Raw genomic sequence first — 15803 nt, forward strand, 5'->3', positions numbered from 1 at the left:
TACTTGTGTATGTGATGTGATAACTGAAATGGTATCTGATCCGAACTAGTACTAGACATACTCTTAGCGTATGACAGAGTATGGTGATGACTGATGGTTGTACTCTTAGCATGTGACAGGGTACAACTATCATTGATATACCCTTAGCGTATAGTAGGGTATGATTATTTTTTTCTGAGATACCCTTAGCGTATGACAGGGAATAATTTATCTACAAAAATACTCTTAGCGTATGACAGGATATGCTCTGAGTTTGTGGCATGATGTGTATCGAGTTTGGGGCCGAGTACCGTAGTCTAGCATGGTGGATGATATTCAGAGTTGAAATGAATGATTGTGATAGTGTGAGATATGTAGATTATATATGGCTCTAACATATACGATTATCTAGTGGTTGGCATGCATCACGCATCATCATTAATGTAATTAGTATTATTAGATCATGATTGTTATATATCATATGTTATTATATTCAATGATGTTATATTATAATTTCATCATGAGATATATTTTTAGTTGAGGATATAATATGCTCATTCATGAGAATTAATTTTATTTATATATATGTTATTGAGGATACATATATACATGCTCATACATAGCATCATGCTTCTTTCTGATTCATATTATCCAGTACATGATTTACTTTCTGTTTGACATCACTAATTCGAGGTAAGGTTTATTCACCGAACTTGTTACTCATAACTCTCTTTTTATTTTTTTTTCTAACCCCCCCAAATATTATGATACATGATAGTGACTTGAGATATCCTAAGGAGATAGTTTAGAGCAAAGATGAGGTAAGCTATAGACGTGAGATGGTATAAAAGATAGTTTAACTAGATATTGAGTTGTACCATTATTTAATATTTATATTTCATTGTATAGAGAATGATTTGTATAATACATGTCAGATTATAGTGTACTTTTGTATTAGTGATTCTAGTTGTATCTTGATAGTTTGTCGTGGCCTGTGTAAGCCTTACCAAATTAAGTAGCTGTCTAGTATGGTTGTTGTGGACTTGGATATTCATATGTTAACAAGCTTATTTGGTTGATAATATGATTAATCTCTAAGATGGATTGTGTTGAGTACAGGTGTATCTATGCGTGATGGGCCTCGCTTATTCTATCGCATGCTTCACGCGGTCGTATGGGCGCATGGGCGTGCACGTGCCTATACCTGGCGGGGGCGTTATAGCACGTGCCTACTAGCCAATTGCGTTCAAGCCCAAACCTTCAGCTCATTTGAGCCGTGTAATGACCCAAATTGGACTAGGGTTTCTAACATTCAGCTCAGGCATATACCTATCTTAGATGCCCCCACAAGCCATGGATGAGCTTGAGATCTAGACGACTCAGCCCAAGCCGTTGACACTAACCAATCACACTCCTATTCCACATATGAACCTTGATCATCCTAAGACTAGAGTAAAGACTTTGTTCAACCATTCTTGGGGCCTTCTTCATTCAAGTCAGCCACTTCATCACCTCTAATATGCCCCAGGTTCGATCAGTCCAGCTTAGCTCACACGCATGTTTATTAGTGAAACACCCAAACCTCCAAATACACGTGTAAACCGCGTGGGTAAATCCTCCCACACGGTGCAATACATGACCTGTCAGTACAAGGATTTCACAAGGCACACAACAGCACAATTTCACCATAAATAACTCAACTAAAGGAGTCCGGATACAAGTTCCACAGGCCACAACAAGCCTTCCAAATATACATCCAAAATACTATACTAAAGTCCAAAAAAATACAACGTCATCATCACACCCTCGCAGGGGCTTCATACAACTAACATACGTACTGAAAAGAAAAAAAGTGGCTACTCCTCGCAACCCGCACCTGTGTCCCCTAGCTCTGAAATAATACTGCCACGAGGGGTGAGCTTATAGCCCAGCGAGTAGGATCCATACAATCTAGAATAATGACATCACATGTGTATATCCAATGTATGCCTATATTTGCTAATGATAATGACATGCTTATTGAAATGACTTACCACAATTTACTAAGTCAATGCAATTGATAAAGATTACCAATCACTATCCTGGAACATGCTAGTTCCTAAACTTATTATGATAAGTTCACACCGATATAAAGCTTGAGACAATCTCTTATTCGTACACATCTCAATCATAGGTTTTACATGTTATGCATAGCAATAAAATAGCAGTTTAGTCATCTCATGTCTACCAAAGCAATAATCATACTTATCATCGCTCACCGAGCTATTCACCACACAGGGTAAATACTCTTAAGAAACAATCATCCATCATTTTATACATCGAGGGGGGATATATACACATCTAGCGGTAATGTCACCTACACGTGTATGGCGACACTACATGTGACCGGTTGTCTGTGGCCATCAGACTCAGGACCCCGGTCGTAAGCCCATATCTCACTCTCTCTAAATCATCACCGCCCTCGGCGGGAGAATCGGGAGCCCTCAGCTCATCAACAGTTGACTAGATCATTCCTAAAATTTGAGTCTTGCCCAATGCTTAACTTGAGCCCAGCCTTAATCTAATCCTTCTCAGGGTCTTTTCCATCCTCATCAACTACCTTACCTCTCTAAAATTGCAACCCATGGCTTAGAACACGCCAAAGTCTTAAACAACCAACCTAGGCCCTAGCTGGTCTGCCCACTCTTTGGTAGGTATCTTACAAATTAGATCTGGACTGATTCGTTTGCAAAAAAAAATTATGAAATTTCTAACATAAATCTCGAATCTAATAACTTTGGAATGAAGTGATTTTAAAGTCAGGGTGAGAAAATATTAATGAAATAGTGCAAAAATATTAATATAGGGCAAAAATGGGAATACCGATGTTACGATGATCATAAGAGGGTGGCAAATGATTGTGTGATGGAGTAGGTCACTATAAAAGTGGGTGGCTCATGAAGGTAGATGGTGGATAAGGTTTAGAGGTAAAATTAGGGTTGCTACATTAAATATACTTATATTAAAATAAACAGCTATAATTAAAACTGTAAATTCAAAATAACCAATTGGCTAAACTAATACTTCTTTCATGAGAATAAATAAACCATGACCACTCCTACTTATAAAAGTAGAGTCATAGTGGGTTGGATCCAATTCGCTCTACTGGGTTACATATGCCGATTATCTACATTTATTTAAATTTAAAAGTAATAAGTAAAATTAATTAACTAGACTCAACTCGACTCAACCTAACTGACTCGCCCTTCGTAGTTGGATCATATCAATCTACCACACTTCTGACACCTCGTACTCATATAGCCTTTTATAAATCAACCCTAGGCTTGGGCCGTCTTCCTCCTCTCTTACTTGAGATCTAATTTAGCTGATCCAATTTAGACTTCATTAGAACTGCTAGTGAGAAGGCTTTCTCAGAAGTAATGGGCCTCAGTGCCTTGACCTTAGCTTGAATGTTAGGCTTGAGCCCACCGATGAATGTGCTCTTTAGGGATGTGTTTGACTAATTGGTGACCCTATTGCAGATCCGTTTGAACTCCTTCTAGTAAGCTCGTACTATTTGTTGTGTGAGTCAACTTAGTCAACGTTATCTAGAAATCCTCATATTAGGTTGGACTAAATTGGGCACAGATCGCATTAGCAAAAATATACCAAGACTCGAATGGTCGAGTCTACTCTGCAGACTGGTACCACTTGATCATCATGCCATCCAAGTGAAATGATGCAAGCTAGACCTTCTAGTGGTCAATGTGACATGGTATGTTAAAATTTGCTCCACTAGGTAGGTCTAGTTTAGGGTGTCTCCTTTAGAGAATTTTAGGAAATCAAGCCTAAGGGTCCGAGTTTGAATTCCCAAATATGGTCCATCTTAGTGAGCCAGGTGACCTCATAGTAAATGCTGGTCATGTGGGTCATGAACCCATGAGTCTGGCTTGCTTAGGCTAAGGTGCATGTAGGTCCACCTTGGTTAGCTGATGTGGCTTCACCGAGTTGTTCTACCAGTTATTTTCAAGCCCTAAGATATGCTCATAAGTGCCAAACTGATCTACGTGAGGTGGCCAAGCCAATTCATAAAGTTTAGTTAGCTTCGAGATTCATGTGCTTTATCTCCTCCACCCATTGGCCTTAACCCTAACCTTAATCATGACCCTAAGGTTGAATTTGTCTTTGGCCTAAGGGCGTCGCCATAGGCCGTTGTAGTCTTAGTGGCAACTGGGCAAGGTTCTTAGTTGACGGTAGTTGGTATTTGGCATGTCCTCGTGGCGACTGGATGGCGCATAATGGTGGTAGAGGATAAAAATTAAGCTTAGGCTTGATTTGCTGTAGAGGCAGCCATAGCACGCCACTGACGGTCCCATCACCTCCTAATGGTTGTAGTCGACCCCAAGACCCCACTATAGTAGAGCTGCCATGACAAAGGCCCGGGGAAGCTACCTCGATGAGGTAGGGCTCAAGAACAATGAGAGCGAAGGTGAACCTCTCGATGTTCTTTATGGCGCATCTTGTGGCTTCCTTCATTAAATCCTTTAACGTCTCCATGTCTCGATTAGCACTTCCACCTACGTAGGTGGATTATCCACGATGGTGGCTGGTAGCTTCAAGGAAGCTTTCATAGGGATATGGATAAGTTTTGGTCCTCCATGATAGTAATCTCCCTTGGCTTTGGATAGCATATTCATCATTGACCGAGGAATAGGGCTCTGATACCACTATTATTTATAAGATTTGGATCGATCTGTTGGTATAAAAATTCTAAAATTTTTATAAGTAGTATCCTTGCGAATCTGCGATCTAATGACTTTAGAGTGAATCCTAGGTTAGGATAACAAGATATTATTGAAATAGTTGGGAAAGATCCCAACAAGGTGAAAACGGAAATACCAATGTTCTAATGGTTGTTAGAGGTTGGCGGATAGCCGTGGGATGGTAAAGATCAACCATAAGGGTGGATGGCTCAATATTTTTAATAATAAGATGCTTAACCGTTCAATTTTTATGTATAAAAGTATAATCATTTTTCTTTAATAAAGTGCTTCACTTTTCAGTAATTTTCTTTTGATAAAAATGCTAAACTTTTTAATTAGAAAAATGTTGATATTACTTAGGAGATACAACGCCTGAACACTAGACCCATCTAAAAGTAAACATCAGCATTTTACGGATAGTTAGAGTAAAGCAGACCAATTTTTTATTAAATTTGGAGTGTGTCTATTTTAATAAATAAAATTTAGAAGAGGGTTAGTTTAGTCAAAAACTTGCAAAATAGAACTATTTCCCTTATCCCCTATTCCACTGCTGAATCAGTTGTCCATTCCATCTCTTAACAAATATTAAACAACACTATCATGAACTCGTTATCCGAAGATAAATGTAGCAAAAAATTAGTGTGAGTGTTTTCTACCGATTCATTCCATTTCAAACCCCAATAAAGCTCCTCTTCTCTAACCCATTCCCAATTAGTGCATTACTTTGACCCACCCCTCAAATTTCTTTGGTCACCCTCCGTTTTTCCCAGTTCCATCCCCACCTCCGCCCCCTATCATTTCCCGTGTCATGTCTTATTCGCCTGCACCCCCTACCTACGTATTATTCTTGGATTCTCTCCTCCCTGTCTCTAATAACGTGACTCCCCTCTGTCCTCCTTGTTTGGTTCTTTCTTTCTGTCCATGAAGCCCCCCAACCCAAACCATTCCACCCCAATCCATCTTTAGCTCCCAAAGAAGAAAGAAGAAAGAGAACAACCAAGAAAAACCAGCTAGTAATGAGGCCAGTTACTCTCCTCCTCCCTCTCCTCTTCTTCTTCTTTTTCTTCTTCCCTACTACTACTAGCGTCAACCTTCCAATGCCATTAAACGATGAAGTGCTGGGTCTAATCGTGTTCAAGTCCGCGTTGTCGGATCCGACCGGAGCTCTCTCGTCATGGACGGAGTCGGATCCCACCCCATGCGGGTGGGCTCACGTCGAGTGCGATCCGGCCACCAACCGCGTCCTCCGGCTCCCCTTGGACTCGCTCTCGCTCTCCGGGCCGCTCCCTCGCGGCCTCGACCGCCTCGCCTCTCTCCACTCCCTCTCCCTCTCCCACAACAACCTCTCCGGCTCGCTCCCTCCCGGCCTCTCCCTCTTGCCTTCCCTCCGCTATCTAGATCTCTCCTCCAACTCCTTCTCTGGTCCTCTCCCGGACGACATCTCCCTTCTTCCTGCGCTCCGCTCTTTAGATCTCTCCTCCAACTCTTTCTCCGGCCCACTTCCGGATTCTTTCCCTTCCTCTCTCCGCTTTCTCATGTTAGCCAACAACCGCTTCTCCGGACCATTGCCCTCTGCGTTATCACATTGCTCCTTCCTCCTCCATGTAAACCTTTCTAACAACCAACTCTCCGGCTCGCCGGACTTTTCCGCCTCCATTTGGCCGCTGACCCGTCTCCGCGTTCTTGACATCTCGCGTAACGACTTCTCCGGTGCCATCTCCGATGGCGTTAGCAGTCTGCATAACCTCAAGGTGCTGAACCTGAGCGGCAACCGATTCTTCGGTGCAGTCCCTGCCGGCGTCGGCCTCTGCCCGCATTTGAATAGCCTTGACATCAGCTCCAATTCATTTGAGGGACAGCTTCCCGACTCCGTCGGGTTTCTTAGTTCGCTTCTCTTCCTCTCCGCCTCTAACAACCGGCTCTACGGCGATCTCCCGTCGTGGATAGGCAACCTGACTGCATTGCAGCACCTCGATTTGTCGGGTAATAAGATTACTGGAAGCTTACCGTCTTCTCTTGGAGAGCTCAAGGATCTGAATTATCTAAATTTAGCGAACAATGTGCTCGTCGGAGCGATCCCCGACTCCGTCGCCGAGTGCTCGAATCTCGCCGAGCTGCATTTGAAAGGTAATGCGCTCAACGGGAGCATCCCGCAAGCTCTGTTCAACATTGCTATGGAAGTGCTCGATCTCTCGTCGAACGAGCTGACCGGCACCATGCCGGCCCGCTCCGCGCGCCTGGCAGAGACGCTGCGGTGGTTAGACCTGTCGAGCAACCGAATAACAGGGACTATCCCGGCGGAGATGGCGCTCTACTTCACTCTGAGATACTTAAACTTGTCGCGGAATGACCTCCGGACGCAGCTGCCGCCGGAGCTTGGGCTGTTCCGAAACTTATCTGTGCTAGATCTCCGCAGCAGCGCACTCTACGGGCCGATCCCGGGTGATCTCTGCGATTCCGGTAGCCTCGCCGTGTTGCAATTGGATGGCAATTCTCTCAGCGGTCCTATCCCGGATGAGATTGGAAACTGCTCTTCTTTATACTTGCTGTAAGTCTTATTGCACCATTCATAATTGCAATTTCAATTGATGGAATCAAATTGTTTAAGTGTAACCATGCATTGTTTGATCTTTTCATAGGAGCTTATCTCGGAATAGCTTGAGTGGCATGATTCCGGCGACAATGTCGCAATTGAAGAAGCTTGAGATCCTCAAGCTGGAGTACAATAACCTCACCGGTGAAATCCCACAGCAACTCGGCAGCCTAGACAATCTCTTGGCGGTGAACATATCTCACAATCGGCTCATTGGCCGGCTTCCAATCGGCGGCGTGTTCCAGAGCCTAGACCAGAGTGCATTAGAAGGCAACCTCGGTATCTGCAGTCCCCTCGTTACCGAGCCATGTAAGATGAACGTCCCAAAACCACTCGTCCTCGATCCCAATGCTTACACCCACGGAAACGGCGACAACCGGGTCACCTTCTCGAGCCCCGCCATCTCCAGGCACAGGAAGTTCCTCAGCGTCTCGGCCATTGTAGCTATTTCTGCTGCTCTTCTTATAGTCCTAGGTGTTCTGCTCATCACGCTGCTTAACATGTCAGCTAGAAGAAGGATAGGACTATTCGAGAATGCATTGGAGAGCATTCGTTCAAGCTCGACGAGGTCCGGTTGCCCAGCCGTAGGAAAGATGGTGTTCTTTGGGCCAAGAAACAATTTGAGATCAGAGGATTTGGTCGGCGGAGCAGAGTCCCTACTGAGCAAAGCCACTGAGCTAGGCCGGGGAGTGTTCGGGACCGTCTACAAGGCATCTGTCGGCGAAGGGAGAATCGTCAGTGTCAAAAAACTGCTCACTGCTAACATAATTCAATACCATGACGACTTCGATCGTGAGGTTAGGATACTGGGGAAGGCGAGGCACCCAAACTTGCAGTCACTGAAGGGCTATTACTGGACTCCTGAATTGCAGCTACTGATATCAGATTACTCCCCCTATGGAAGCTTGCAATCTAGACTCCACGACGACGGCGAATCAACGCCTCCTCTGACGTGGGCGGACCGGTTCAAGATCGCCCTTGGGACGGCCAAAGGCCTCGCCTACTTGCACCAGTCGTTCCGCCCGCCCATCATCCATTACAACGTTAAGCCGAGCAACATCCTCCTGGATGAGAATTGCAATCCGAAGATATCCGATTTTGGGTTGGCAAGGTTGCTGCCGAAGCTGGACAAGCATGTCATAAGCAGCCGGTTTCAGGGTGCCATGGGTTACGTCGCGCCGGAGCTCGCATGCCAGAGTTTGAGGATTAATGAGAAGTGTGACATGTATGGATTTGGAGTCCTGATTCTAGAGCTCGTGACCGGAAGGAAGCCGGTGCAGTATGGAGAAGATGATGTTGTGATATTGATTGACCAGGTCAAAGCTCTTCTTGAACAGGGGAATGCGTTAGATTGCGTCGACATTCGAATGGGGGAGTTCCCAGAGGATGAGGTACTGCCGGTACTGAAGCTGGGGCTCGTGTGCACGTCGCAGATACCTTCGAGTAGGCCAACGATGGCTGAGGTTGTTCAGATACTGCAGGTGATCAAGACACCAGTAATAGATAGGATGGAAGCTTCTGATACGAGTTACTACTAGCTACAACATTTGCTCTTTTTTTGGCTCCTAATTGTGAATCACTTCTTTGCAATCTTCTTTGTTGCTTCTGGTAGGGAGACAACATCTAATCTTCTCTTATGTTATGATGTTGGATCAATTGGTTCTTGTTTTGCTGCTTCGATGTAATGCAACCTCTCATTGATTTCTTCTCATGAAACTTGCCTGATCATGTGATGCGAAATTAATTGGCATTGTTTGAGATGGTTTGACAGTAACCACTGCCCCTCTCCTCGTTCAAATATAGTACATCCATCTTATTATTGGTAAATAATTGATTCTTTTACTTACATAGTCACTCACTACACTGTATACATTGATGTTGTCCGAAAGATAAAAGGCAAGCCTGGTGAGGAGTTCATGTTGCTTCTAGCTCAGAAGCAAGGGTTCATGAGTCCAGCTCCAGTCTTAGGAAGGATTCATCTTGCCACCTCAATACCCTCAATTTCACAGAGAAACTTGAAGGTAGTATAGTAGCACGACTGAAGTGGAACTAGAGGTGCCAACGAACTTTGCAATTTGTATAATGAACAAATCATTAGTTTGGAAAGTAGGATGGGGGTCCACGTAGTAGTTGCTATTACTCAAGAAATCCATATTTGGATTCGACATACACTTTATATTCCTATACCTTCCTCGCTCTGCGGGGTAGCAGCTATCGATGCAAATCTGTTGCTAAATGCGGTAGGAGTGGTGGGGAGCACATGGAGTGTTGGAGAGTCTTCTTTTTAGCTTGGAAAATGACAGAGATGGCGACAAGGCTCAAATTAAATCACGCCCAATTAGGGGAAGAAAAAGAAGATTAATTAATCGTGCAGAAAGAGCTCGCGGCATATGAGAGCTACGAAGATAAATTGTTTTTGCTCTATTGTCTTGTTGCAGGGATGGGGTCTATGAGCAGTAGCCAGTAGGACTATGGCTGGCCATTAGAAATTCAAAGCTTTGGCAGTGTTTAGTATTAATAAACAAGCCGGGCTTAGCTTTTGTTCAAGCTCGGGTCGGCCTCTTAGCCAGTTGGCTCCAGTTTCTTCAGAATAATTTAGTATTTAGCCTATAAACGGTGTTAGAAGCTGACCTTCACTGTCGCATCGGGCTCCCCACGTGTTAACCGCGTGATGGACTCGCCAAATATCCGAAATAGCCACGAAGATCAAACTTATACGAGTACCAGGAAAGGGGAACAAATATCAGAACATTAATTGTTTAAGTCATAAAATTTTATCAAATCAAAAATAAGCTAAATGCTGCATGGAACTTTCATCATATCATGACTTAGTTGAGTATTAGGAGTTTAACCAAACGTCACGGATAATACGTTAAGGGATTTAAATGCATCCATCATCCATATCAAATCAAAAATTAAAAATCAAAATAAGCTAAATGCTACAAGGAACTTCATGGAAGAACAACCAATAGCTGTTTGACATTGTATAAATCTGAAAAACCCCTAGACACACGTACGTATCTAACCTCTAGGCAATGATACTTCTCGTTCACTTAAGTAAAAGTCGGAAGAAATATTAAAAACGAAAGTAGAGATGAACGCCAAGATTTTAACGTGGAAAACCCAAACGGAAAAAAACCACGGATCCAAACTCGGATCAAAACCAATCACTATGATAGTAGCAGTTACAAGACTGACTCACAAAACAACCCGTCGATCCAAACAACTTTGTTCCTCTTAGTCTTGATCGCTAGAACCCACGATTCACTGCTTCTTGTGATTGAAGTCCAATCTCAGTAACCCTCAAGATTGATCTTTCGTCTAGATAGCCCTTAAGACGAAAGATTAATATTTGTAGATGTGAAGGGCCTTGTTTGTTGAAGAACCGATGTAGCCTCCAAAAAGTCTCCTTGAATAATCTTCTTCAACCACCCTAGGTTAGGGCAACACTATCCTTATATATGATCTCCAAGATAGAGCCAAATCCAAGTCATATTCGTACTCACGAAAATCCAATAAATTGCAAACTTTATATGTGCGTTCGAATGCGGCCCGAGTGCATTCGAACGGCCTAACTTAATCTCAGGTGCGTTCGAACGGGCCCAAGTGCGTTCGAACGCGACAGCTTGAATTCTTCAGGTTGTGTTCGAACGCGTTTGTGAACGCAGCTCTCGGTCTGTGTGAACGCAGTGCCCGCGTTCGAACGCGTTTGTGAATGCGGCTCTCTGTCTGTGTGAACGCAGTGCCCGCGTTCGAACGCGCTTGTGAACGCGGCTCTCTGTCTGTGTGAACGCAGTGCCCGCGTTCGAACGCGTTTGTGAACGCGGTGAGAACGCGAGGCTTTTCTCCAATGATTTTGCAATTCTTCACACCAGTGATATTCTAGACTTGTGTAAAGCTCAAATACATGAAAGAATACACTTAGAATATTTTGTACAAAATTGCCAATAAATAAAAAACCTAACAATCTCCCCCTTTGGCAATTTGTGACAAAACACTTAGGTTACAAGATATTACAATGACTTCAAACTGAGCAATCAACAAGTCTAGAATATTTTGCACATCAATCCCTGCAAGGAAACATATACCAATCCAAGATCAAGTGAAAATAACTTGAAATAAAAAAAAAAATCAAAACACAAGTTATCACAAGAGCAAAAATTTAAACAGACAAAGATTAAACACACGTTATCATAATTACTTCAAGTTAAGTTAAGTTTCAAATGCCAAGTTCAACCATCAAGTAAACTCCACTAAACTCCCCCTATGCCCATACTCCCCCTACACACCTAGACACTTAAACACTGAAACACTCTCCCCCTTTTTGGCACAAATGCCAAAGACTAGGAACTCGGAGGAAACTGACGATGAAGAATCGTCAACACGGAATCAAGTACAGTTCCCTGACGGACTTGCTCAGTACGTAGATCATTCACCGCGGAATAGAGATCCTGCACTTGAGTACTAAGTTGATCGAACCGGTCCGAGTACTGTGGTAACTCCTCCTCAGTGGGAGATGAGTCATCAGCAGAGCTATCATCAGAACTGTCGAGATGCGATGACCGACCAGCGGCGGAAGAGGACGGTTTGAGAGGAGACGTCTGGTCGTGAGCTTGACTCCGCTTCAGAGTAATCCGATCCAATGGTTTCTGCGAAGTAAGAGAAGGTTCCGAAGCATCTACTCGCACCCCACTCTGAGTGCACAAAGTGGTAAGAAAAATGCCAAAAGGTAATCCCTCACGAGGTGCTTCTTTCTGTGCAGCTGAGAGAATGGAATCATAGATCACTGCAGCTAAGTCAATAGAGACTCCCGATAACATGGCATGAAGAAGGAACGCACGATCCAAACTAATGCTGGAATGTCGAGTCTTGGGGGTGACATTGTACATACAAAAGAGGTGAAGCATGCGAGCCACAGATGTCAGCCTTGCATGCGGCATCATGTTACCTTTCCAACGTTCTCCTTTGATCAGGACTGTACCGGCATAGTCATTTATATCAGGGAGAGGAGCAGACGTCGGATACTGAAACTCACCATCAGGCAAACTCAGTTCAGCACGAATAACATCGGAATCCAGGTATATAGATGCACCACGAACAGTAGAACGTATACAGTGATCATAAATCGTGGCATTACTAAAGAATTCTCGAACAACTTCCACATAAGCAGTCCCGCTCATCCGACACACTGATAACCATCCACGTTCAGTAAAAATCTGTTCAATCCCCAACTCAGAAAAATCAGATATAACTACGGGTCTTTCACAGATAACAGGACGGGTGCCAAAATTATGCTTGTAACGACCCTCAGCCGTTGATGAAGAAAACTTGGGAGCCGAGGATGGCGAGGAAGGCGGCCTTAGTTTCTTGGTCACCGTCGTTTTCTTAGGCATTCTTGAAAAGAAAACACGTTTCAATATTCAATACATCTCCGAAAGCAACAAAAAAAAAATAGCAAGAAATCCAAAGAAAAATGGGAAAAACCATGAAGCCCCAAAAGGAAAAACATCTTGCACTTGAAAAATGCTAAGATATCACGTTCAATCTCACAAGAATCATCAAGAGTTGAACATTAACGTGATCAAAAGTTGAGAACGCACAAATCACTCAAAATCAAACAAGTTTATTGAAAAAGAATAATGGATGATCATACCTTGCAAATGTGGGGAGAAACTCAAAATTTTGGTTGAAAGACACTAGATCCGGAGGAGATCGACCCCCAAAAAGGATTTGAAGTGAAAAATTCGATGAAAAACACCAAGATCTTGAAGATTTGAGAAGGCGAAAATGAAGGGTTTTTAGGGTTTGGAGAATGGAAGATGAAACCCTTGGGTTCGGACGCAATATTTAAAGAACCCACGCGTGCGTTCGAACGCACCAGTCCGCGCGTTCGAACGCGCCGCGTTCGAACTCAACAATCCTCGTTCGAACGCCCTTTTTTTTTTTTAAACTAAAAACAAGGTAAAAATATTTTTGGAGATGCACTTCTAGAATTCCAAAATATAATCAAGACATAGAATATGACAATCAAATGAAATAAGTCATACAAGATCAATCAAATCATCAAAAGCATATTATAATCAATTCGAATGCATTACTCAAAATTACATTAATCTTGATTGATCATAACGATATACATATGCAAGATGAGCATAGATAACATGAACCAATCTTCTTAAACAGACTTTACTATATAAACAATGATGCAACACAGTAGTCAAACCGACTTAGTATAGAAAGTTTGCACTTTTCGACTTATTCTCCATAATACAGCAGGAATTTTTCCTGTAATTTTTTATTGAATAATATATGTGCAATGATGGCTTTCACACATGAGTAGGTAGCCCTTTTCTTGTAGTACAAATCAAATGATGTGCAAGAAGAAATTCACATATATCATTTTTTTTTTAAATTTGCAAATAATGTACGGAGTCAAACTGGACTCGAAACAAGACGGCTTTCACACTAACTCATTGTAGCCCTTTTCATTGATCTTTTATAAAAATATATTTGATAACTAAGCATGAGGTCAAACTGTGCAAATCAAAGTTAATAGAGAGCTATTTAAAAAAAATATTCATGATATCATGCTCACTCAAGAATACACATACGTTATGAGGCATTAAAAATTTATTATTATAGAAGTCGAGGGAGTGACAAATTCAAAATTGAAACAATATACTACAAGATGACAAAATTGACTATAATAACTCATAATCAAGAGAAAAATCATATTTTTATGTCAAGAGGATATTATTGAATCTAGGAGTGCATCAATTTTTTTTTTGTTTTTTTTTTATTTTTATTATTTATAACAAAAACTCTCGATAAATCTGAAACTAAAACCAAAGAAAATTTCAGAGTAAATGAAAACAAAACAAAAAAAAAACGAAACAAAAGAAACTCGCAAACTAAAAAGAACACACATCCCAATAAAATCAGTCCAAAGCACAAATCCCTAAAGAAGTACGAAGATACTCAAATCTCTGTAAATCCAAAGGTTTTGTAAACAAGTCACCCAACTGTTTCTCCGTCTCAACATGTTCTAGTGCTATTGTTTTGTCTTCAACTAACTCGCGTATAAAATGATGTCGGATATCAATATGTTTTGTACGCGAGTGTTGAACAGGATTTTTCGATATATTAATAGCACTCATGTTGTCACAATAAAGCACCATAGTATTTTGTTCAATGCCATAATCCTTGACCATCTATTTCATCCATAGTAACTGAGAACAACAACTTCCTGCTGCAATGTACTCGGCCTCTGCAGTAGATAAAGATATCGAGTTTTGTTTCTTACTGTGCCAAGCAACCAGATTGTTTCCAATATAAAAACATCCACATGAAGTACTTTTTCTATCATCACATGAACCTGCCCAATCAGAATCCGTGTATGCCGATATGATAGCACTCGAGTCATAAGTAAACCAGATACCTAAATCAACTGTGCCACTGACATATTTTATGATACGTTTCACAGCAAACAAATGTGACTCCTTGGGTTTAGACTGAAACCTTGCACACACACCATCACTAAATGCAATGTCAGGTCTACTAGCCGTTAAGTACAAAAGGCTACTGATCATGCTCCTATACACTGTCTGATCAACACTTTTTTCTGACATGTCCTTACCTAGTTTGGTAGTTGTACTCATAGGAGTTCTAGCATGTTTTGCATTTTCTAAACCAAATTTAGTCACAAGATCCTTAGCATACTTGGTTTGAGCGATAAAAATCCCTTTCTCCAATTGAGTAATTTGAAGCCCTAAAAAGAACTTCAACTCACCCATCATACTCATCTCAAAATGACTGCTCGTCGCCCCGAAGACAATGTCATCTACATATATTTGTGCCACAACTAAACTCTTGTTTTCACGTCTGATGAATAATGTCTTGTCCACTCCCCATCGAGTGAACCCCGCATCCACTAAAAAGGTGGTCAACTTCTCATACCAAGCTCTTGGAGCTTGTTTTAGCTCGTAAAGAGCCTTTTTCAATTTAAAAACATGAGAAGAAAATTTTTGATCTTCGAAACCCTTAGGTTGTTCCACATAAACATCTTCATTCAGGATACCATTTAAGAAAGCACTTTTACCAATTGAAAAACCCCTAGACACACGTACGTATCTAACCTCTAGGCAATGATACTTCTCGTTCACTTAAGTAAAAGTCGGAAGAAATATTAAAAACGAAAGTAGAGATGAACGCCAAGATTTTAACGTGGAAAACCCAAACGGGAAAAAACCACGGATCCAAACTCGGATCAAAACCAATCACTATGATAGTAGCAGTTACAAGACTGACTCACAAAACAACCCGTCGATCCAAACGACTTTGTTTCTCTTAGTCTTGATCGCTAGAACCCACGATTCACTGCTTTTTGTGATTGAAGTCCAATCTCAGTAACCCTCGAGATTGATCTTTCGTCTAGATAGCCCTTAAGACGAAAGATTAAGATTTATAGATGCAAAGGGCCTTGTTTGTTG

General features: G+C 42.0%; 1 protein-coding gene across 1 annotated transcript; it reads left to right on the forward strand.

Annotated features, from left to right (window-relative positions):
- The first annotated feature begins 5570 nt into the window (after window positions 1-5570).
- Window positions 5571-9054, forward strand: LOC140758490 (probably inactive leucine-rich repeat receptor-like protein kinase At3g28040). Its single transcript, XM_073094675.1, has 2 exons — window positions 5571-7269; window positions 7361-9054. The coding sequence occupies exons 1-2, from the start codon at window positions 5738-5740 to the stop codon at window positions 8850-8852; spliced, it is 3024 nt and encodes a 1007-aa protein (XP_072950776.1). The 5' UTR covers window positions 5571-5737; the 3' UTR covers window positions 8853-9054.
- Window positions 9055-15803: the final 6749 nt, after the last annotated feature.

The sequence above is a fragment of the Typha angustifolia genome, chromosome 3 (genome assembly GCF_048772165.1).
Source record: "Typha angustifolia cultivar Huaian chromosome 3, ASM4877216v1, whole genome shotgun sequence".
NCBI lineage: Eukaryota > Viridiplantae > Streptophyta > Magnoliopsida > Poales > Typhaceae > Typha > Typha angustifolia.